Genomic DNA, 22,007 nt, shown 5'->3' with positions numbered 1-22,007 from the left:
ATGAGGGCAACATATGCACACACATGCCAGATTCAGTTGATGTATGGATTGTGATAAGAGTTGTACGAGCCCCCAAAAAATGATAAAAAAAAAAAAGAGCAAATGATCCCTGTGAGTTTATACTTGACAGACTTCTGACATCTGAAACCCCTGGATAATAAGTCCCCTCCAAAGAAACGACTTCTTCGTGCTCTCCACATGACCTTGAGTTCTATGAGGTTCAAATCAAAGGAAGAGACTCGGGTAAAATAAATCGTCGCCAGTGGGTAGAAGCTGAAATCCACTCAGACGCTTTCACCAAACACCTGCCCCCCCACCCAGCCCCACCCCGGATCCAGTTTCTTCAGAGTCTACCAGACTAAGCCTCTTGCCGCTTTGGCTTTGTTTCTCCCCTTTTGTCTCACTTTGCCTTCAACTTTTTTCTCTGCCTTCGGTTCATCCATACCGGGCACTGTCTGTGCTGGTCTAGAAGAACTGCCCCTGTGAGTTTCTGAGACTGTAAATGGTAACAGGAGTAGAAAGCCTCATCTTTCTCATATAGAGTAGCTGGTGGTTTTGAATTGCTGACTTTTCAGCTAGCAGTCCAACATGTATGAACAATTATATGCCAATAAATTAAATAACCTAGATTATATGGACAAATCCCTAGATAGGAACTACTGAAGCATATTCAAGAAAATAGAAAATTTGGATAAAACTAATAGTTAGGAAATTGAATTAGTCTTCAAAAAAGTTTCCTACAAGAAAAGTCCAAACTAAGACAGCTACAGGAGCCCTAGTGGCATAGTGGTTACACACTGGGTTGCTAACCACAAGGTTAGCAGTTTGAAACCATTAACCACTCCCCAGAGCAAAAACTAGGCTTTCTATTCCCCTAAAGAGTTACAATCCTCCCATCCCCACAGAAGAATTTACACCGGAGGACAGCACTGAAGCTACAGCTCAGGGAGAGGGACATGTCTGATCAGAGCACACAGGAGCAAATGAAGGGGGAGGAAGAGAGAGTGGAGCACATTCTGGCCCACCACGCCCTGAGGACAATATTCCTGCTCTGAGCGGCCAATTCAGAGAGGACCATAGGGCCAGCCCCACTATGAGACACGACATCCCTCACTGAGCCATATCACTACGTGGGACAACACTGGAGACACAGTGCGGGAATTGCGCCCAATATGACCCCACCACACTGAGGCAAAACACTAAGGGTGTGCAACAGAACAGCAAGGGGAGCAGTGCAACAAAGTCCCCAGGAAATACCAAAAATAAGATTTTGGGGCCAGGATGTGACACCCATAAGACTACACCTAAAAACACTCTTAATGGTCAACAAGCAGACCTTGAACTATTTATAGGCTTTTTTTTGGTCACTGTTTTTTTTGATGCTTTGTTTTGCTCTGTCTTAATTTTTGTGTATATTATTATCTCTGAAGATCTACCTAGATAAGATAGGTGGGATAAACAATCTGGAGGTGAAAACAACAGGACCAACAGTTCCAAGGGGAACATGGGGGAAAGGGAGGTGGGGGAAAGGAAAGGTGTTAATAAACCCAGGGACAAGGGAACAATAAGTGATCCAAAATGGATGGCGAGGATGTAGGAGGCCTGATAGGGCTTGATCAAGGATAATGTAGCAGGGAGGAATTACTGAAACCCAAATGAAGGTTGAGCATGATAGTGGGACAAGAGGAAAGTAAAAGGAAATAGAGGAGAGAACTAGGAGGCAAAGGGCATTTATAGAGGTCTAAATACAGGCATGTACATATGTAAATATATTTATGTATGACGATGGGGAAATAGATCTATGTGCTGCTATGAGTCAGCACTGACTCCATGGCAGTGAGAGGAAAAAGCCTCATCTTTTTTCTATGGAGTGGCTAACTTGTAATTCACTCCCAGGACACCCATTAAATGGGCAAGTCCCACTGAGCAAGACTCGGAGTACCTCAGACAGGAGGCTTGTTAGTAGGATGCCTGTAGGACCTTAATGATAGTTCGAATAAAGAGCTTTGTAACACTTGTCCAACATGATTTATAACTTGTCATTTCCCAAACAAATCAAACTAACTATGAATATGGTCTGTGCACTTTGGGTAACTATTGCAACAAATTATCAAACCCAGTAGAGAACAGAGTGTGCCTTCAGAGGGAAGGTTGCTGTCAATATTGTTAAAAAGTTTGAAGGGTGGAGGCATGTCTAGGAATCAGGTCGACATTCTCCCTCCACCTTGTGAGGCGAGAGGGGTCAGATATTGTCCCCAGACCATTTTTACTCTCACCAAACTCACTGCTATGGAGTCAATGCTAACTCATAGTGACCCCTGTGGGTTTCCAAGGCCGTAACTGTTTACGAGAGTAGAAAGTCCAGTCTTTCTCCCACAGAGCTGCTAGTGGTGTCCAACTGCTGACGATGCAGATGGCAGTCCAATGCATAACCACTACACCACCAGACTATATTTCATTCTCAGTGGCTAAGCAGGTACTACGTTATCACCTTCCATCTTATTAGCTGATGTGGGCAAGCATTTATTTGGGGGTATAGTATGCAGCTTGCATTCACAATATAAACAAATGCTCTAGCAAAACTCACTCACTCTCAATCCTGCATTCACTCTATCAGCACGTGAGCCAGGGGAAGCTGCCAGCCTACCACCTAATCCATGGAGTTGCCAACCCTCACAATTGCATGAGTCATGTCCTTGAAATAAATCTCTCTCTACATTTTTATAGAAGCCCTGGTGGTGCAGTGGATCAATCACGGGCTGTTAGCCTTTAGAAGGATCAGCAGTTGAAGCCTACTAGTTGATCCACAGTGGAAAGATGGGGCAATACTTCCATGAAGATTTACAGCCTTAGAACTCTTAGGGAGCAGCTCTCCTCTGATCAATGCTAAGATACAGAGAGATTGGCAAGAAATGCTGAAAGGAGACAAGGTCCTTACCCCTAAGCTGTGAGACCAGAGAGAGAAAGCCTGCTCTTGTTGCTAACATGCAAGAATGACAATCTTTAGGATCCTAAACTGTGGATGAATACATTCGCCCTCTAAAGGCCAAGGACCTGGAGCTCCAAAGAAACCAAACTCACTGCCATCAAATTGATGTGCACGCATACTGACCTTGTTGAGACAGACTAGCACTGGCCCAGTGAGATTCCATATCTAACTCTTTATGGGAGTAGAAAACTCTCCCACTGGTGGTTTCGAACTGCTGACATTGAGGTTAGCAGTTCAGCACATCATCACTACACCACCTTTCTAAACATCCAACTATTCTATTATCTTAGGTGACAAGGTCTGGCTCAAGAATGGTCAGTTCTAACACTAATCTAATCTTCACTATCATTTGATGTATAAACTCTTAGTAGCTGATTGCCAAGAAAGGTGAATCTTAAGGACCAAGCATACCAGGAGTTGCCAGCACCTACCCTGTCACTTCAAGAGCGTACATAAGAAAAGGAGGAAGAAACGGACAAGACAAAAAGGAAAGGGTTGGTGGTAGGGGAGGTGGGGGATGCGCTCTGACAATATAATTTACAGATCTAGGTCCAGCCAATCTACTTACTGTGTATAATGGTGTATAAGCCGAGGTTTTCAACACATTTTTAATGTTTTTGTGGTAAAATTAGGTGCCTCGGCTGATATTCGGGTTGGCTTTACTTGAGTATATATGGTACTCACCGACATTTGAATATAGCAATCAATAAATGCCTTTACAGTGGTTGACTTAGACTAGGGAGGATGGGATTTTAATATATGCTACTCAGAGTTCCAAGAATGCCTTTCTCATCTTTTGTTGCTGAATCTGCTCTGGCTGCTTAATCTGACCTTCAAAAACTAACTTTTTTCCAGGCTAAAGTAGGTAAGGCCTCTCTTTAGCATTCCCAAATTACTCAGACCCATGAACACTTTATTCTGGTACTCTATTGTGGATATTCTCTATAACCATATATTTTACCAAATGTTATACAGCTTTGGGTGTTAATTAATCTGAACCCACAATCTAAATTAACAGAATAATTACTCTGACTTAAACTTACCATATATACAAAGGTCAGTGAAACCCCAGCGCGGTATAACATCTCGCTGCCCCCCCCTCCCCCCGCCCAGGTAACAGGATGTGCGCCTGTTATCTTGCAGGTGATTGCCCTTTCTCCGCTGTTCATTCAAAGCCCCGCTGACACTGCAGGGCTTTGAATGTTTGTTTACGCACATCACCAATCAGAGCCGTCCTATGACGTGGACAGCTCCAACTTGCAGAAGCACCCGTAGTGATTCACTTACGCCGGCAGCTGAACTGGTAAGGATGTGTCTGTGACTGCGCTCCGTCTCTCCCCTCTGGTCTCTGTGTTAATTCACATCCTGCATACCCCGCCCACACGGACAGCCCCCACCTCCCCGCTAACACATCGGAGGGGGGCGGATATTACCATGAAAGTTCTTTTTCAAAGTCTTGTTTTTTTATCCTATTAGAAATGGATACTTGTGAACCAAAACAAAAATGCCACTCATATGAAGCTGGTTTCAAAATGAAGGTTGTGTCAAGAGCAGAAGAGAGCAATAACTGTATTTCAAGTAGGGAATTCTGTGTTGACGAAAAGCAAGTGAGGGAGTGGTGGAAAATGAAGGTTGACTTGGAACAGATTCCGAAAGCTAAAAAAGCTCGTCGTGGTTTAACATCTTTTTATGGGGCTCTAGAGAGTGAATTACATAAATGGGTTATGGAGTGTTGTCAAAATGGTTACTGTGTACACACATGGGAATCTGCATACATGCTCTACAAATGGCTAAGGATGACAAATATAAAGCACCAGGCATTGAAAAATTTGCTGTGTCAGCAATGGTGTACCCGCTTCATGAATAGGTTTGGCTGCCTATGTTTGAGACAAAGAACAAAGATATCCCAGAAATTGCTACAAGACCTTGAAGAAAAAATTATGTCATTCCAGTCATTTATTATAAAACAAAGGAAAAAAAAATAAAACAAAGAAGGATTTATAATTATGACCTGGGAGATATTGGGAATATGGATGAAACTGCCATGATTTTTGATCTTTCAAGCAACAGAACTATTGCAAGTTTAGGAGAAAAAACCATTTTTTTCAAAACCACAGGAAATGAAACAAAAAACACTTTACAGTTGTTCTATCATGTTTGGCTAATGAACTAAGCTGCGTCCTGTCATTATTTTTAAAAGAAAGACCTTACCTAAAAAGATCAATTCTCCACCAAGAATTACTGTGTGTGCACATGTTAAAGGCTCGATGGATGAAGACAGAACAAAAAAATGGCTGGAAGAAATTTGGAACCGACCACCAGGAGCAGCCTTAAAGAAAAAGCCATCGTTACTTGTTTGGGATATGTTCAGAGCCCACCTATCGGGTGACAATAAAAACATTGGCAAAATCTAGTAAAGTTACTTTAGCCGTTATTCCAGGTGGGCTTACATCTGTACTGCAGCCTCTGGGTGTATCTTTGAATAAGCCTTTTAAAGACCGTGTGCGAAGGATGTGGCATGAATGGATGTCATCTGGTCAAGCCCTACTAACAAAAGGAGGAAATCTCATGAAGCCTGACATAGAGTTAATAGCAAAGTGGGTTCAAGATGCATGGGAAGACATTCCAGAAGACATGGTGCGACGTGCCTTCCAGAAATGTAGTATTAGTCATGCTATGGATGGCAGTGAAGACTGCACTTTGTATGAAAATGACAGCAGTGATGGTGATGACGGCGATCTCAGTGAGGACAGAGTCTATGATGACCTCACACCAGCTGAAGCTCTGCATTGGGATACGGATGATGATGAGGAATCCAGTTTTGAAGGATTTTAACTCTTTACATTTTAGCTTGGTTGCTGATTGAGCTCAGGGAATAGTACTCTTAAGGTAGCATTGTTGATACCTTACTGTTTTTGTTGAACCTATTTTCCACTTACTGTGCTGGTTTACTAATGTTAAATGACTTGTTGTCCTTTTATTTATGTTTTTATTTTAAATAAATATTTAAATACATTACCCCGCTGATGTCTCAATTTTTCATAATTTTATTTTCATTTGTTTTGATTATTGAAACTCACCAATAGCTTCTGCATTTTCCACCCTAGGCTTATACTCGAGTCAATCAGTTTTTCTGGTTTCCCACGTAATAATTAGGTACCTCGGCTTATACTCAGGTCGGCTTATATACAAGTATATGCAGTAATGAACTTTGCAATTTTAAAAATATAAATTATATCTTAAGTCAAAACTAGTTCTGGTAGTTTAGTTTCTCTATTCTTTTTAAGGAAACAGTGACTGACATATATTAAAAAATATATATACACACATACACAAACACACACAATGTAATATGAAGCATGTATCATCTCGAGAATGTTAGTATTAACTTTGAACACACTTGACAAATACAAATGCTAACCTCAGGTCCTGAATGTATGGTCAGGAAACTTTCCACAGCAGTCAAAGTACCTATAAGAGTAGAAGAATGGTAAAAGTAGTAATAAACTATTCTGATTCATACTGTCTACAGCTGAGATAACCCCAGAAAAATCTATACTGATAGCAGTTTTACATTATTATTTGTATGGAATGTTTTAAGAGCTGTAAGAGCTTCCAATAAAATGACTTAAAACAAACAATTCAAAATAATAAGTGCTTCCAAATAACAACTATAACTTCCTAAGAAACATGTGGTGTTTATGAAAAAAGAGTTCTGGTTGTGCAGTGGTTAAAGCACTAAGTGGTTAAAGCACTAAGCTGCTAACCAACCTCAAACCTACCAGCTGATCCCTGGGAGAAAGATGTGGCGGCAGGCTGCTTCTGTCAAGACTGACAGCCTTGGAAACTCTGGGGCTGTACTACTCTGCCCTGCTGACTCACTCGGAGTACTCGCAACCAACTCAATGGTAATTAATGGGTATGGTTTGGGCTTCAGTATGAAGAAAACGTCTATACTCTACATACTTGAGCTGGTTTTTAACAAACAGAGACACATCATGTACAACGATTAGATGACTCCATATTTTGTTGTTTGATTTACACTTTTTCATTCAGGATGTTCTAGTGTTTCATCTTTAATATGCTGTTGGCTATGTATAGTTTCTGACATTTATTTAGAAATATTCTATTCCTAAATTCCTATAGATTTTAAATCGCATGGTATCCATGGTAGTTGTTATACCAATCAGACATGCCTGACCAGGGGCAAAGTTCAACCTGTCAATCAGATCTCCTCCTGGGTGTCATAATCCTTTTTGCATAAGCATGAGAGTCACTGAACTACGCTCTCTCTACCTCTCCAACTTCTTGCCTGCTGCAACTCTGCCTGCTCCCAGGGGTGGCTCTATGTGGGCCATCTGTCCAACCATGAGAGCCGCCAGGGCCTACCATGTTCCCCCTGGCCTGAGATCCACGAACCTCTGCACCTAGCGGCCTGTGATCTTCTGACTTGAGGTGAACTAGGCTAGGGTGCTCTCTTGAGATAAAGCTCTTTCTTACATACCCAGTGCCACTGGATTTGTTTCTTTAGCTAACCTGGCCTAACACAACATGCATTTTCAAATAATTTCTTCAGACATTTAAGTAATTTTCACCTTTGATCTTCTGATGTGATGATGAGGTAACTTAATATTCAACCCTGGCCTCGACACATGATATTTTTAAATGTTACTGAATGCTTACTAAGATCTTATCTATTTTTCACCCACACTTTGAATTTTGCAACAAAGAATTGTTTCTTTCTCTGTACTGTCGTTACTGGGTTTTAATTTCAGGTTCATGCTGATTTTTAAACAGAAACTATAATACTTTCCATCTTTAAAGCTCTAGCTTAAGTGGCACTAGTTTCCTGTTTCAAGTCATTTTCAGGGGGCTCTTTAAAAAGATGACACTTTTTAACTATGCACGACAACATAAATTTCATTGTTTTACCATAGTAATTTTTTACTATAATATTTTTTATATTCTTCTTGTCTACCTTTTACAAATAGGGTAAAAAAATATGGTCTTGGCCCAGTACTTTTTAGCTTTGTTAAAAAAAATTTAAACCTTTTAATTGGAATTATCTGGATAAAGAATACCTTTTAAAAGGGTTAATTCCTAAGCAAAGCAAATTTGAATTTATAGTGGCTATCAACTTTCCCCCCCAGAAACCTTACAGCTCAATTCATAACTAAAGGACTTCTCTTATCACAGTGCTTAAAGCACTCTGCTGCAAACCAAAAGGTTAGCAGTTCAAAGTCACCCACCGCTCCCGAGAGGAAGATGTTGTACTTGGAAACTGCTCTAGGGAGGTTTTACTCTGTTCTATAGGATCACGATTCATTAGACTTAAATGGATGGCAATGGCTTTTCATTAACTAAAGGGATACAGTGAGTAACTTCTCATTTTGGATCACTTATGATACTTTCCATGTCTTCAAATCCAAGTGTCAAAACATTTTAATATAACTATAGCTGTATTAAAAAACAATGTACCCACACTGTTGCTGTTGAGTCCACTCTGACTCCCAGGGACCACATGCACAACAGAACAAAAAGCTGCCTAGTGCTGCATCGCTCTCACAATGGTTGTTATTCAGGAGCCTGAGTGCAGCCACTGTGTTGGTCCATCTCCTTGAGGTCTTCCTCTTTTTTGCTGCCCCTCGAATGTGTTCTAGCACTGCCCATTTATTTCTCTGTTCCTTTCCCAACAGGATTTTAACTAAACCAACCGGATTTTACTGTTCTATAGGATCATGATTAATTAGACTTAAATTGATGGCAACGGCTTTCCATTATTAACTAAAGTGATACTGTAATTTCTCAATTACAAACATGAAGCCTTTTCTAGAACTTAACTCAATGACTGTTTATTAATCAATCATTACCATTCATTTTGCTGCGAGTATACAACACTCCCATGTCTGCTGGGATGGAGTCAAAGCCACTGCTTCCAATGATGTAAACCCCTTTTTCTGCAGCTTTCTCATGATACTTCCAATACATTAGTTCCAGAAACTAAAAAGTCCAAGACAAAAATTTCAATTAGAATTGTACAGATATAAACAACCCATTTCAATATCAAGTGATTTAAAGAAAATTAAACTTTGTAAATGCTGGTATGGTTTTGCAGTGAAATATTAACAATAGCACACTTTTACACTTACTCAGCAAATATTTACATTATGCCTACTTAGCACATGCTAGGTAAAGGGGAAGATATGCTCATCTCAATAGCCTAATTAATTAAATGACACTATTTTTTTAGAAAAAATTTTTAAAGTAAAATATTTAAAAAGGGGGAGTAGCAGTACCAGGAGAGTAGGAGGAAGGTGGTGGGAGGAGGGGAGGAAGGGGGAACCAATCTCAATGAATAAGCACCCCCAACAGGGGGATGAACAACAGAAACGTGGTGAAGGGAGAGCAGTTGGTGTAAGGTATGAAAACAATAATTTACAATTTATCAAGGGGTCATGGGCGGGGAGGGGGCTAGGGGAAAAAGAGGAGCTGATATCAAGAAAAACACCAAAAAACCCTAAGAACCCCAAATTGCATCACCCAGATAAACACTGTCGCAGACATATAGGAGTTCTATTCCCCTTTTCTATTTTTGCCCGTATCATTTTCTCTTCTTTTTTGACATTTTATTAGGGGCTCATACAACTCCCCCTTTTCTTAAAGGAAAACTAACTACATGAACTATTGGGAATTCTGCACATGAAATTTGTGACCTCTCCTTTACCCATTCTTTCAATGGATTGTCTTCTTATTGAATTAGAATAGAGTTCTTTATATGTTTTCTAGAACATTATTAGGTTCTGCTGTCACTTTTATGACATTTTTAAACATGCGGGAGTATTTTAAATAACATAGAAATTGCGCTTTGTTTCTTTCATGTTTTCTACCTTGTAAATAAATTTTGGTAATTTACATTTTCCTTGGATTTTGTAATACATATTCCCTACCGATAAACTCTTAAGGATGTGTTATTCTGGCACAGTTATAATAATCTAGCTATAAGTATAAGTGGGGATAAGTTTTTAATGCAGGTAGCATATTTTAGTGCTATTAATAGACTACTTCCTACAGTTAGGCAAACCTCAATTCCCAAGTCCTAGTTCTTTGACACACTAGTTGCGTGACTTACAGCAGGTTATTTAATCTTGCTAGGCTTCAACTTTCACTCTTCAAAATACATGAAAATGAAACCTCCCTCACAGGAATGTGGGGAAAGTGCCACACTTTCCCATGCAATGCTTAGCACGTTGTCAAGCATATGGGAAACATTCAATAAATCTGAGTATTCCAGACTTTTAGGTTGAGGGGATTGAAAATGCTATTTTTTTTCTATAAAAAATAAAAAGACCTAATTTGAAAAAGTTACCAAAGTGCAATTCAGAGAATTACACACAGATGTTTTAATCAATTATACTTACAACATGCTTCAGGTATTAAAATCAGTACATTCTGTATACAAAGATCTTGAAATAAATGTGTTGTGGGGAAGGAAAACATTTAAGAAATCTGAAGCCAAGTCCTTACTATCAGTATGCTCCTTCCTGTTTCAGTGTTTCCTTTCATAGGGACACCACCTTTACCACACAAGAAAGAAGTCACCATCTTCTAAAATGTATCTACAAAACGCCACTAAATAGTTCCTACTGCACTAATGGAAAATTGTATGTTCATGCTATGATTTTTTTCATTTTACCCACCTGAGGTTCTCCAGAGATGTCAATACAGCTAGTTCCATTTTCAATACATGCTTTTACAACAGGTTCTCCATAAAAGCGATACTAGGGATGAAGAAAACCAACAGCTTATTCTTTCTTCACAAGTTTAAGTGAATGGCTTAGAAATAATCATGGATTAAGAAATCAAATGCTCTATCATGACTCAGTCCTGATTTTCAGGTCTGGCTAGACCGGAGCATGTACACTGGTGCAGATAAGAGCTCATGACACACGGAATCCAGGTCAGATAAACCCTTCAGGAAGAGAAAGGGGAGTAGCGATACCAGGAAGGTGGGAGGAAAGTGGTGGGAGGAGGTAGTAAAAAGTATAATCCATGAATCCCAGAGGAAGGAACTTTAGATCTAGAGACTTGGGAAATGGTTGGTACAAATTTAAAGATAGCACACTGAGAGGGGGAAGATCTGATTTCTGTGACTTCAAGCTAAAATGATTTTGGAACCTCTGTGGACAAAGGAAGAAGAGAAAGAGGATCATCAGCCTAGTGAGAAGTCTTCTGGGAGCTATCCAAATTTACAGAAGCAGACTGAAGTCTCTTTGAATGAGTATGAATTAGGTGAAGAAACTGAAAAAAACTGAAGAAGCAGGGACTAATTTATTATCTAGAGCAGTGGTTCTCAACCTTCCTCATGCTGTGACACTTCAATATAGCGCCTCTTGTTGTGGTGACCCCCAACCATAAAACTGTTTTCATTGCTACTTCATAACTATAATTTTGCTACTGTTATGAATCGTAATGTAAATATCTGATATGCAGGATGTATTTTCATTGTTACAAATTGAACATAATTAAAGCACAGTGATTAATCACAAAACAATATGCAATTATATATGGTAAAATATTTATTTCTATTTGAAAATAAAAGAAATTTTGTCTTGAAGCATGGTGTAGCATGGGTTAACAGTCTTCACGCCCGGTACACTCATATGTGGCCGTATCTGCAAGTGGGCAGACCCAGCTGGAGAAGGATAGAGGAGCGGTGTCTCAGTTCCTAAGACATCAATCATTTCAACCACCAAAGGGGTCGCAACCCACAGGTTGAGAACCACTGATCTAAAGCCTCCTTTTTCAAACAAAACCTCATGGCCAAAGCCTCTATGCCCCACGGGATGTGGGATACAGAAAAGTTTCTCCGAAGTTGTCTCCCCCAAATATATGTCAAACCCAAGAGGCTGCTTGCTACACATGGTAACTGACTGTACACTAGGAAGTCAACAAAAGTAGGTCAGAGGTTATTCTCTGTAAGGGTATCAGCCATCTAGAGCAACCAGACTGTATAGTCTGATCCACCCTAAGCAGGGCTCACTTCCTACCACTCAAGGATGACTAAGCTTAAGTTACTGTATTGAGTCTAGGGTCCACCCTTCTTGCTACCTATGTACCCCTATTTTCTCCCTTTACTAATGCATGTACACCCCTAGGTCATTCCCCTATTGCTTCTATTGCCTATGTTACAACCTCTTTTTATGTTGGAGGTCGTTATCTGTTATTAGGGGGCTTGCATACCCCTAAAGATACATAAGCTTTGGTTAGAAATTTAACCTCATGAGAGCTCTCTCCTGCCCTCTCGTCTCCCACCTCCACGTGGACCACCAAGAGGAGCTGAGGTGGGCATGCTACCATGAAATGTGTCTGACCTCTTTACTCTCTCTCCTCTTCCCTATGACTTTACTATAATCTGTGTCTATCTTAACCATACAGTTGTGCCTATCAAACCACGATTAGTTGTTGGGGACTGGTTACCGGACAAGGGGACTGCAGCCCTCTGAAGGCCCAAAGTCAATAAAGCATTAGGGAAGTTAGTTCTAAAACCAAAGAGGCTACTACACAATGCCCAAAGCACCCTTGCTTTCAAGAGTAGAGAAAGAAATCACAGAAAAAGAAAATTTTTACACCAAACCTAAAAGTGAATGCTTTATTGTGGAAAGTTCAGACATTTTCAAAAGGAGTGCTGACCATGCCCTGCAGCCAGGGGCTGGTCTGGAACCAGCTTTAAAAAGCCTGTCTATGTTGCTGTAAACTAAACTAGCAAAGAAAAGGTTCAAAAGCTCCCCCAGGAGGTCTGTGAAAACCAAAGAATGGGACCTCTGCAGGACAGGAAGGAGCAGTAGGAATTTTATTAGGGAAATTTAGCCTGAAAACTCAAGGTATTCAAAGTGTTACTGGAGTTATTGGTCAAGATTGTGAAGGGGAACTTAAAATCATAATTGAAACTGTAATCCCCTGGGTTTTGGAAAGGGAGATCACACAGGTCAATTACTTTTGCTTCCTTATATTACTCTCAGTACAATAAACACCACTTGAGAAAGAGCTCCCAAAGAATGTAACCGCATAGGGTCATGGAGTATTTTGGGACACCATTATGGCTAAGCAAGAGTGCCCCTACACAGAAATAGAGATTGGGGAAGAAAAGTGTTCAGAACTTTCAGATTTTGAGCTAAAGTCACGACTGTGAGCCATCAATGACTGCCTAGGGCGTGGCCACTAATTTCAAGGAAGCCTCCTGATTTCAACATGGAGGGAACCGAAGTTAACCAGGAGAAAGTATGGCTAAGTGAAAAGGTCATACAGTGTACAGGCACTGAAGGTCAGTCAGATTTAATTAAGCCTGTAGTTACACTCACTATCTCTCATTTCAACATGGTAAGGAAGATAGGATATAAACTGGGAGGCCTCAGAAAAACTGAACCAGGACATCGTCTCCCGATCCAGGCCCCTCCTAAATATAACTGCTATGGATTAGAAAATTCACATCTTTTAATCGGGACTGCTGCCTTAAGGCCTGTACCCATAAAATATCTCGGAAGTCCAATAACCAGATATGGGTGGTGCAGTGGTCCCCCAGTTTGTATTAGAGCTTAGATTCTTAGCACCAACTTTACAGAAGGCCATGAATGACACTGAAAGCTCCCAATCCATTTACAGAGCCCCCACAAGGACCACCACGCCCCATTGAACTCTCTCACTCAGTCACTCACTGCAGTCAGAGGGCAAAGGAAAGGGAACTACTGCAAATGGTTAGGTTAAAATTTAACAAGACAATATGACCTATTTTTAACTTGCTTCAGTGTTTATTACTTTCTGCTATCTTTTGGATTGAGTTTTTTCCTGTCATATTTTGTTGTTGCTTTTAAAATAATTTTTCTTAATTGAAGTGCAGGATAGGTAACCCTACAGATAGAACACTAGATTAACAGTTTCTTAGGGTTATGACAGAGAGGCTGAGGGAAAATGGAGAGTTAATACTAATGAATACAGGAATGAGAAGAATGTTCTAAAATTGATTGTAGTAATGAATGTACAACTCTCTTTCATATATTTAAACCACTGAACTGAACATGTGAATTATGTAAATAGAAGTGTTAAAAATACAATAGTCTAAAGATAAACTGATAAAATGCAAAATATCATAGGATAAACATATAAAAACCAAACTCACTGCCACTGAGTCGATCTAACATATTATTTCTTAGCCTGTAAATCTTTGTGGGAGTGGGCAGCCTCACCTTCCTCCTGCAGCGCTGGTAGGTTTGAGACTCTGACCTTGTGATTAGCAGCTCAATGCTTACTTGACATTGCCACCAGGGCTCCTTATAAAAAAGGTATGATGGAATTATAAAGAAAAATGCGATGTAGCCTAGGAAGGTTTTATAGAGATAACTCAATTAAATGGAATTCTGAAGGAAGACTATTAATTTGCCAGGAAAAATCCAGTTAACAGAAAAAGCATATATACAGGTACAAGGAAGAGAAATAAAACTGTAAGTTAGTCAGGATACTTTCAGCACAGGGTGGAGAGAGGAGTAGCAAGAGATGAATTCGGAAAGAAATATTAGGGTCAGGCGAGACTATGAGAGCCATGCTATCAAGTTTGGACTTCATTGTTCTAGATTACTAGGCTCTTCTGCAGGATGGTAAACAGGATTGAGATAGGAGATCTACAGTACATACATACATACATATCACTCTGCCTATGGTAGTGAACAAAACTAGAGGCAAGTTAAATCATGAAAGACTACATTAAGGAAATGGTAGGATCTACTAAGACTAGGATATACTGAAAGGAGAATATATTGAATAGTGAACAAATATTCTGAGCCTTATGATATTGGATCTCTCAACTAATTTGTTGCTTAAACTCCAGGAATTGAAATAAAAATTTAAATGCATCAACAGTCAATAGGCCAAGATTCAATTCTCTCAGTACTTCCAATGAAGTATAACCAATACATATATTTTTTGGAGTGAAGAGTAAGGAGAATGATCATTTCTGATAGTGAAAGGTGGAGTGATAGATCACTTTCCTTCTTCTGGCTTTCAAGAACTGAGTAAAAGGGCACTTAAAAGACAGGTCAATGCAAGAACTGACTTTTAAGTTAAGTCACTTGGGCTATCCTGCTTACCTAAACATCTACTTGATAGTCTCGCTTTCATTCCCACCATCCTTCTTAAAAATAGTAGATGACATTGGAATTACTGGATTAGGAAAAGTGAATTTAGTTTTAGTTCCTCCTCTGCCATCAACCAATCACATACATTTACTGAAGAAATGTGGTACAAAGGGGAAAATATAGGCTTTCAAGGCAGATAAATCTAAGTTTAGAACTTGAATTTATCATCTACTAGCTATATGAGTCTAGTTATAAATCACTTACATGAGCTACAAGACTCATGCATTTTAAGCACAAAAAATAAAGGGAAGATTAAAATAAATAAAAATTAAAGCTTTGTTTTCTTTCTGATTACAATCCTTGCAGCAGTACAGACACCCTACCATGAAACCATTTATGTTATTCACTGGCCCTATTTTGATTCTTTTACCCCAAAGTTTCTCAAGTTGACTAAAAGTTCACTCTTGAATCATCTGCGTCACTTGTTGCTATGGACTGAACTGTGTCCTCCTCAGAATATATATGGTAAATCCTAAAACCCCTATCTCTAAAGGTGCTTTGCTGTGCAACACTTAAACAATTGGCTGCTGAATAAATGTTAGCAGTTCAAACCCACCAGCTGCTCTTCAGGAAAAGATGCAGCAGTCTGCTTCCTAAAGTTATCATATCCACTGCCACTGCGTCAGTTCCACCTTAGAGCAACCCTACAGAACAGAGCAGAACGGCTTGAGAGGACTTCAAAGGCTGCACATATTTCCTGAAGCAGTGTCTCAACTTATTCCTCTGGAGCAGTAGGTGGGTTCAAACCACCAGCCTTTTGGTTGGTAGTCCAATGCTTAACTCACTGCACCACCAGTGGTCCTTCTATAAAGATTACATACAGCCTTAGAATTATTATGGGTAGTCCTACCTACTCTGTTCCATAAACCAAACTCACTGACATATAATGGCTCATAAGGACCCTATAGGACAGGGTTGAACTGACACTGTGGGTTCCAAACACTGTAACTCTCTACAGAGCAGACAGTCTCATCTTTCTCCCACAGAATCTGAAACTCACAGGGTTCAAACTGCCAAGCTGTGAGCAGCCCAGCGCACAGGGTCACTATCAATTGGAATCAAGTCATGGCACAAAATAACTGCAACGACCCTTGGATATATTCCCATTTAGATCTAAGATTTCCTTTGTAATGTTAAGGAGATCATCAGTGTAAGGTTTGTCTTAAACCTTAACACTGCTGAGATATAAATGATTATACAAAGAAACGAGCCAGTACAAATGGGGAAAAGGTAGATGCCATGCCGTAATCTCTTAGAAAAAGAGACGAATGGTACAGAAGCAGAAACAAGGATTTTCCCCAGAGCTGATGTGATGTACCCTGATATTTTCCATTCTTATGTGTTGCTTCAATCCACTAAATTATAGATATTTAATGTTGCGTCTCAATCCACTAAACTAAACCTAAGGTGTGAGTTCTGGTGGCATCCAGCATTTAGACGGGAGGGGATAATAAGAACCAATATAAAGCTGATGAGCAGAAGGAAAGTTAAGGAAGATTTCAGAAACCGTAAGAAAATGAGCAAATGATCAATCGTATCAAGTGCTGAGGGATTAAAACAAGGATTAATGACTGGATGTAGCGGGATGGGAGACCTAGGCAGACTAGTGGCACGTAATGCTCCTACCCTGGAGTAAGTTCAGATAAAAGTATAGTGAGAGAATTTTTGGAGTAGAATGTGGAAAAATGGAGTTAGTGAGTACAGAGAATTCTTTCTAATTTTGCTAGTAAGTATCACAGAAAACTGGAGCAATCCTCTGAGGAGGATCTATGGAGTCAAGTTGTTTTAAGACAGGAGATTTTATCACATATTTACGCGGTGACAAAAATTGGTCTGACCAAGAAGAGAAATTTGGTAAGAAGAACGTGTGTAACAGAAAGATGCATGACGCCCAGCAGGAGCACGGGCAGCTTACCCTGGTAATGCGTAAGGCAGAGCATGGGGTTTAAAGCAGGTCGGTAGGTCAGCAGTTTTAGTGTTATGAAGATAAAGAAATCCTCTGCTGACAGCTTCACTTTCATTAGTGTAAAAAGCAGTGAAGGAAAAGGAAAGAGAAGTTGAAAAGGATGCTGCTTCGGGGAGTAAAATAATTAGGCTTTTGTCGTTCTGGAATATAAGCTGTAACTCTACGGTGGGGTTGGTTACTTTAGCATGTTAGTTTAGTTTTGTGGTTTTTCCTTAGGAGGACGGTGGGCTTTTTAGTTTTGCAGCCATTGCATACAACGTTGTGTATTCACCATCATGTCGTTGGTGCTGCTTACAGTGCTTATACGTTGTAACAATTAGGAAAATCCTTTTTTCCCTTGGGTGCCAGTCCTGTATCCACTGTATCACCTGTGCTTTCCCCATCACCAAAAAAAAAAATAAAAAAAATAGGAAAACAGCTAAGTGCTGACATGGCGAGGCCCCACTTGAGGTTTGTGCCCACAGATTTGAGTAAGACAAGTCAATATGACAATATGCTTTTCTCCAGCTACATTCCACAACTCATGTAAGGAGAAAAGAATTACAACAACCAAGATTAGGGTTGCTGAGGTAGGGAGGAAAATGAAGTTGAGAATACACTGTAATTTTACACGAATAACGTATCCATGAGGCAGGCTATTGTAAACTGCACAATGCCTATCTATCTATATCTATATAGATACACTTATTTTCATGGATGTATTATATGCAAAAATACAGAATAAAAGAGAGGGTGCCATGGACTATAAGTTGTTTATGAGTAAGATACATCTCAATAAATAATTGCTTTCAAATGAAAATTTAATGATCAAAATTCTTCTAGATGTACAGTTTGCAAATGTCTGACTAACTGTGATGGTTACTCCAGGTCAGTAAATAGCATCACCACTCATCCTTCCACATCCAGTACAACAGCAAATGCGGCTAGCTCTCTTTCAAAATATACTCTGAACTCAATTGCTTCTCCAGGCACTTTCTGAACTCAGTCATTCTTCAACTCAATTACTACTCAGGCACTTGTCTTGCTAGGATTAGTCCACTGTTGGCCCCCTACTCCCAAAAACCAAGACTTCGTACTGTTGTTCTCAGCTACTCAAGGACTCTACCCATCCATTTAGAAAAAACACAACTCCTGACCTTAGCCTACAAGGTCCGATAGAACTGTCAGCCACTCCGTCCTATTCACTGGGTTCCACCCACACTGGCCTCTCACACCTGTTTCAAGCATTCTTCTCCCAGACGTTTGTACTTACTATTCTCTGCAGTACTCAAATGTTCCTATGATTTGCTCTCTGACTTCACTGGCATCTGTGCTCAAACGTCCATTCCACCTAGGGGTCTTCCAAGCCAGCCACCTCCTCATGTCCTTTTATTTTTCTTTAAATCACTACCTAATTCACCTTTCACTTTGTTTCCTCCACTCGAGGTAAGACTTTGTTCACCAGTGTCCCAGGAGCCTAGACTAATGCCTGTTATATACAGTGAGCATTCAATAAAGATTTATTGAATAAACTGGTGCTTTTTTCAGCTTATTGTCTAGGCATTAAAATGTCTTTAGATAGTTATTTAAAATATAAGTTAAAAATTAAAACATATTGGGGCAGTATGCTCATTTTCTTTATAGAAAGGGAATGCAGTTAAAAAAAAAATCCCAGCTTGGCAATCACAGCTGTAACCAATGAACAAAGCAGCATAGATTCCTGGACTACAGGATCAGAGAGAGCCTGCCACCTCCTCACTCTCAAGATTTGTTCCTCCTAAAAGTGAAAACTTCCTATATGGGGTTAAGGTCATCAGCGAACTCTTCTGTCCCCTGCCCTTGGGTTCTGCCCGAATCTAAAATGCCAGAGCTGAATGGATGGCCTGTTCCGACACGAAGAAGGGTTGATCACTTACTGGTCCTACACAATTGAGGACAACTGTTGCCTGTTTCGCCATTTCATCAAGTGAGGCGGGATTAGTGATATCACAAATTATTATTCCGACTTCAGATGGTAGTGTTGGTCTTCCTAAAATAAGAAAGAAATCATTTTAAGCATTTTCTGGTGCAACATTAGATTTGCCAGATTCTCTGATAGTAATCAGTGACAAATAAACTGAAAAGTCATTCTCCCTTTCAAACAGAGGATGAAACCATTTTATTCAGGTTAAAAAGTTACCAAGAAAACAAGGTCAATACTAGGGTTACTAAAAAAACATTACTCCCTTAAAAAAAAACTTACCTAACATAAGCATTGTGTAAATGACAATCCTGTGTTACAAGCTTACAACCAACTTTAATGAAGTAGATGATATTCTTGACTTTAGTGGCAGGAGATCTATATTAAAAAGCAATTCCTCATCAACTACTAAACAGCTACACATGATTCAGTTGCAGTGCTTTGAGGAGTGTTGATGTTTAAACATGAACATTATAAAAATCAAAGGGGACAGATGAAAAGCAGTGTATGTAAGAACCCCAGGCTCATAATAAGGACTTGAAATAACAGAAGCAAAACAATGCAGGTTTTGGGAGGTCAAGGTCTGTTGTTCCCCACACCTGGAGTTTGGTGTTACAAATGGTGGGTAACTGGGCTATGCCTGTATAGTCTTGTTGAGGAGGAAAATGGAAGGTGAATATATTTTAAGAGTTAAATTTTTATTTTGGAAAGTTAAGAAAGACCAAGAGCTCTTGGTAAGAATTCTGTAGTGACAATATGGGTTGGCAGGAGAGTCGCATGTACATGGTAGCTTCTGCATAGCCAGCAACAAAATAGATTGCCCATAAACAACAAGGCTTTGTGGGGAGTACTGATGAGGACGCGATGTGAAACTTAAACCAGAACGCAGGATACTCAGCACTCCTAAGAGGGACTATCTGTCGGTATAGTGGGCCTCATCAGGATGGAAAATTAAGAGCCAAATTTAGAGGTCATTGAGTCCTAAATGCTAACTCTCTCCTCTATTAGAATATAAACTGTGTGTGTTTGTGCACGTGCACAATACATGTATGTATTCCTGGCACTTTGGAAAAAAATACCTCTGTAATTTTGGTTTGGACCTTACTTATACCATCAGTATTCACCCAACACTACAGATTTTTGAGTGACATTTTCTCTGGCAGGCCACGTTCAAAGCGCCAGGAATACAGACACATGTTGGACACACACACACACACACACACACACACACACACACACACACACACCACTCAATACATCTTAGTGTTGGCTGAAAGCTGATGGTCTAAGTCAAAGTCCGTAACAGAAATACAGACTTCTTCCCCCCCAAAGATTAAGACTGTTGGTGAAATTGTCCGGCAAACAGCGCATTACAACTACCAACAACGTTTATCAGTAAAATAACCACTGTTGCTCCAAGCAAAGAGAGAGTACAGACCCTCAAGAACACAATGCCGGGTGTTCCTGTCTGTGGAAATGCCAAGACGCCGCCACACCCCCAGGGGTTCATAGGTGGCCAGAGTGGAGCAGAGAAAGCAAAGGCCAAAGTTCTCTGCTGCTTCTCCAGGGCAAGGGCGGGTGGCTGGGCGCCAGACACTAAGGGAGAAACTCAAAGGAGGAGAGAAGAAAGGAACCAGGAGGGAGAAACAGACATTGACAACAGTGTCTGTGTGTGTGTGTGTCTTTCTGTCTGAAACTAAGGAAGGAATTCAAGAGGGGAGAAGGAATGAGGGAGGAGGAGCAGACACTGTCAATAGTGTGTGCCTGTGTGTGTCTATCTGTCTGGCACTGTCTGTCTGACACGAAGGGAGAAATTAAAAGGAACGAGGAGGGACAGACATTGACAATAGTGTGTGTGTGTGTGTCTGACACTAAGGGAGAAACTCAAAGGAGAGAAGGAAAGAGGAGGAAGGAACAGACATTGACAAAAGTGTGTGTGTGTGTCTGCCACCAAGGAATTCAAAGGAGGGGAGAAGAAAGGAATGAGGGAGGAACAGACACTGTCAATAGAGTGAGTGTGTGTGTGTGTGTGTGTGTGTGTGTGTGTGTGTCCGTCCGTCTGTCTCGGGGGCGCCGGGGGCGGGGTCTAGGGCTCGTCGCGGAGGAGAAACCCCCGTTTCTGGCCATTACACTCAGCCAGGGCTAAGCGGGTCCCGGCGGGCCGAGCCCGTCCCACCCGTCCACTTTTACCCAGCTTCAGGGCAGCTCTCTCCAGCACTCGCTGCAGTTTCTCCCGGGAACGGCCAGCCACGGCCCAGGGCAGGCGGGAGCTCCGCTCCGGGTCCACCTGCTCCCGGGCCACCTCTTCGGCCACGAACTGGCCCGTGAAGCCTGAGGCGCCGAACACCACCAGGTGGAAAGGCCTCTGCTCGGTCGCCATGACGAGAAGCCAGCGAGCCGAGGCCCGGGGATGGTGGACTGCACGGCGCCTGCGCCACACACAGCGACTCCAGTACCGAGCGCAGCAACCGCCGCCGCCGCTGGGGTCTCCGCCGCCGCCGCTGCCGCCGCCGCCGCCGCCGGCACGCCGCGATCCGGACGCCCCGCGCGCGCCTCCGCACGCCCGGCCGCGCAGGGCCACGCCCACGGCCCCGCCCGCCCCGCCGGGCCACGCCCACTTCCACGGCCACGCCCACCCCGCCTCGGGGCCCGGCCGCCGGCGCGCAGCCTCAGTGGCGTCCCTGCGTCCGCTGCCCCCGGCAGGCGCGTGCTTGCTGGCGGCCGAGGCGCGGCGTGGGGCCAGCGTCCAGGGCTGGCGAGAGCCGACGGCGGCCCGTGGCTTCTCCGTCCTGTGGTTTGCCTGCACTGCGCCCCCCGCCCGCCCGCCCGAGGAGTCCCTTCGCCCCACGGTAAGCTCCTGGGCTGGCAGACAGTAGTTGTTCGTGTTCCCCTGAGAGTTGCTCAGGAAAAGAATTAAAAAATAGTCTT

General features: G+C 41.5%; 1 protein-coding gene across 1 annotated transcript in view; it reads right to left on the bottom strand.

Annotated features, from left to right (window-relative positions):
• Positions 1 to 21,621, bottom strand: part of SCCPDH (saccharopine dehydrogenase (putative)) — a 35,577-nt gene extending 13,956 nt beyond the window's left edge. Inside the window, exons 1-5 of the mRNA XM_075531382.1 lie at positions 21,270 to 21,621; positions 19,036 to 19,148; positions 10,687 to 10,767; positions 8,860 to 8,989; positions 6,411 to 6,460 (exon numbers count right to left, since the gene is read on the bottom strand). Of these exons, the coding sequence (XP_075387497.1) occupies positions 6,411 to 6,460; positions 8,860 to 8,989; positions 10,687 to 10,767; positions 19,036 to 19,148; positions 21,270 to 21,459 (564 nt within the window). The 5' untranslated portion in view covers positions 21,460 to 21,621. The remainder of the gene's footprint in view (positions 1 to 6,410; positions 6,461 to 8,859; positions 8,990 to 10,686; positions 10,768 to 19,035; positions 19,149 to 21,269) is intronic.
• Positions 21,622 to 22,007: the final 386 nt, after the last annotated feature.

Source organism: Tenrec ecaudatus, chromosome 1 (assembly GCF_050624435.1).
Source record: "Tenrec ecaudatus isolate mTenEca1 chromosome 1, mTenEca1.hap1, whole genome shotgun sequence".
NCBI lineage: Eukaryota > Metazoa > Chordata > Mammalia > Afrosoricida > Tenrecidae > Tenrec > Tenrec ecaudatus.
The sequence above is the reverse complement of the archived record's forward strand: the minus strand, read 5'-3'. Positions and strand labels throughout refer to the sequence as shown.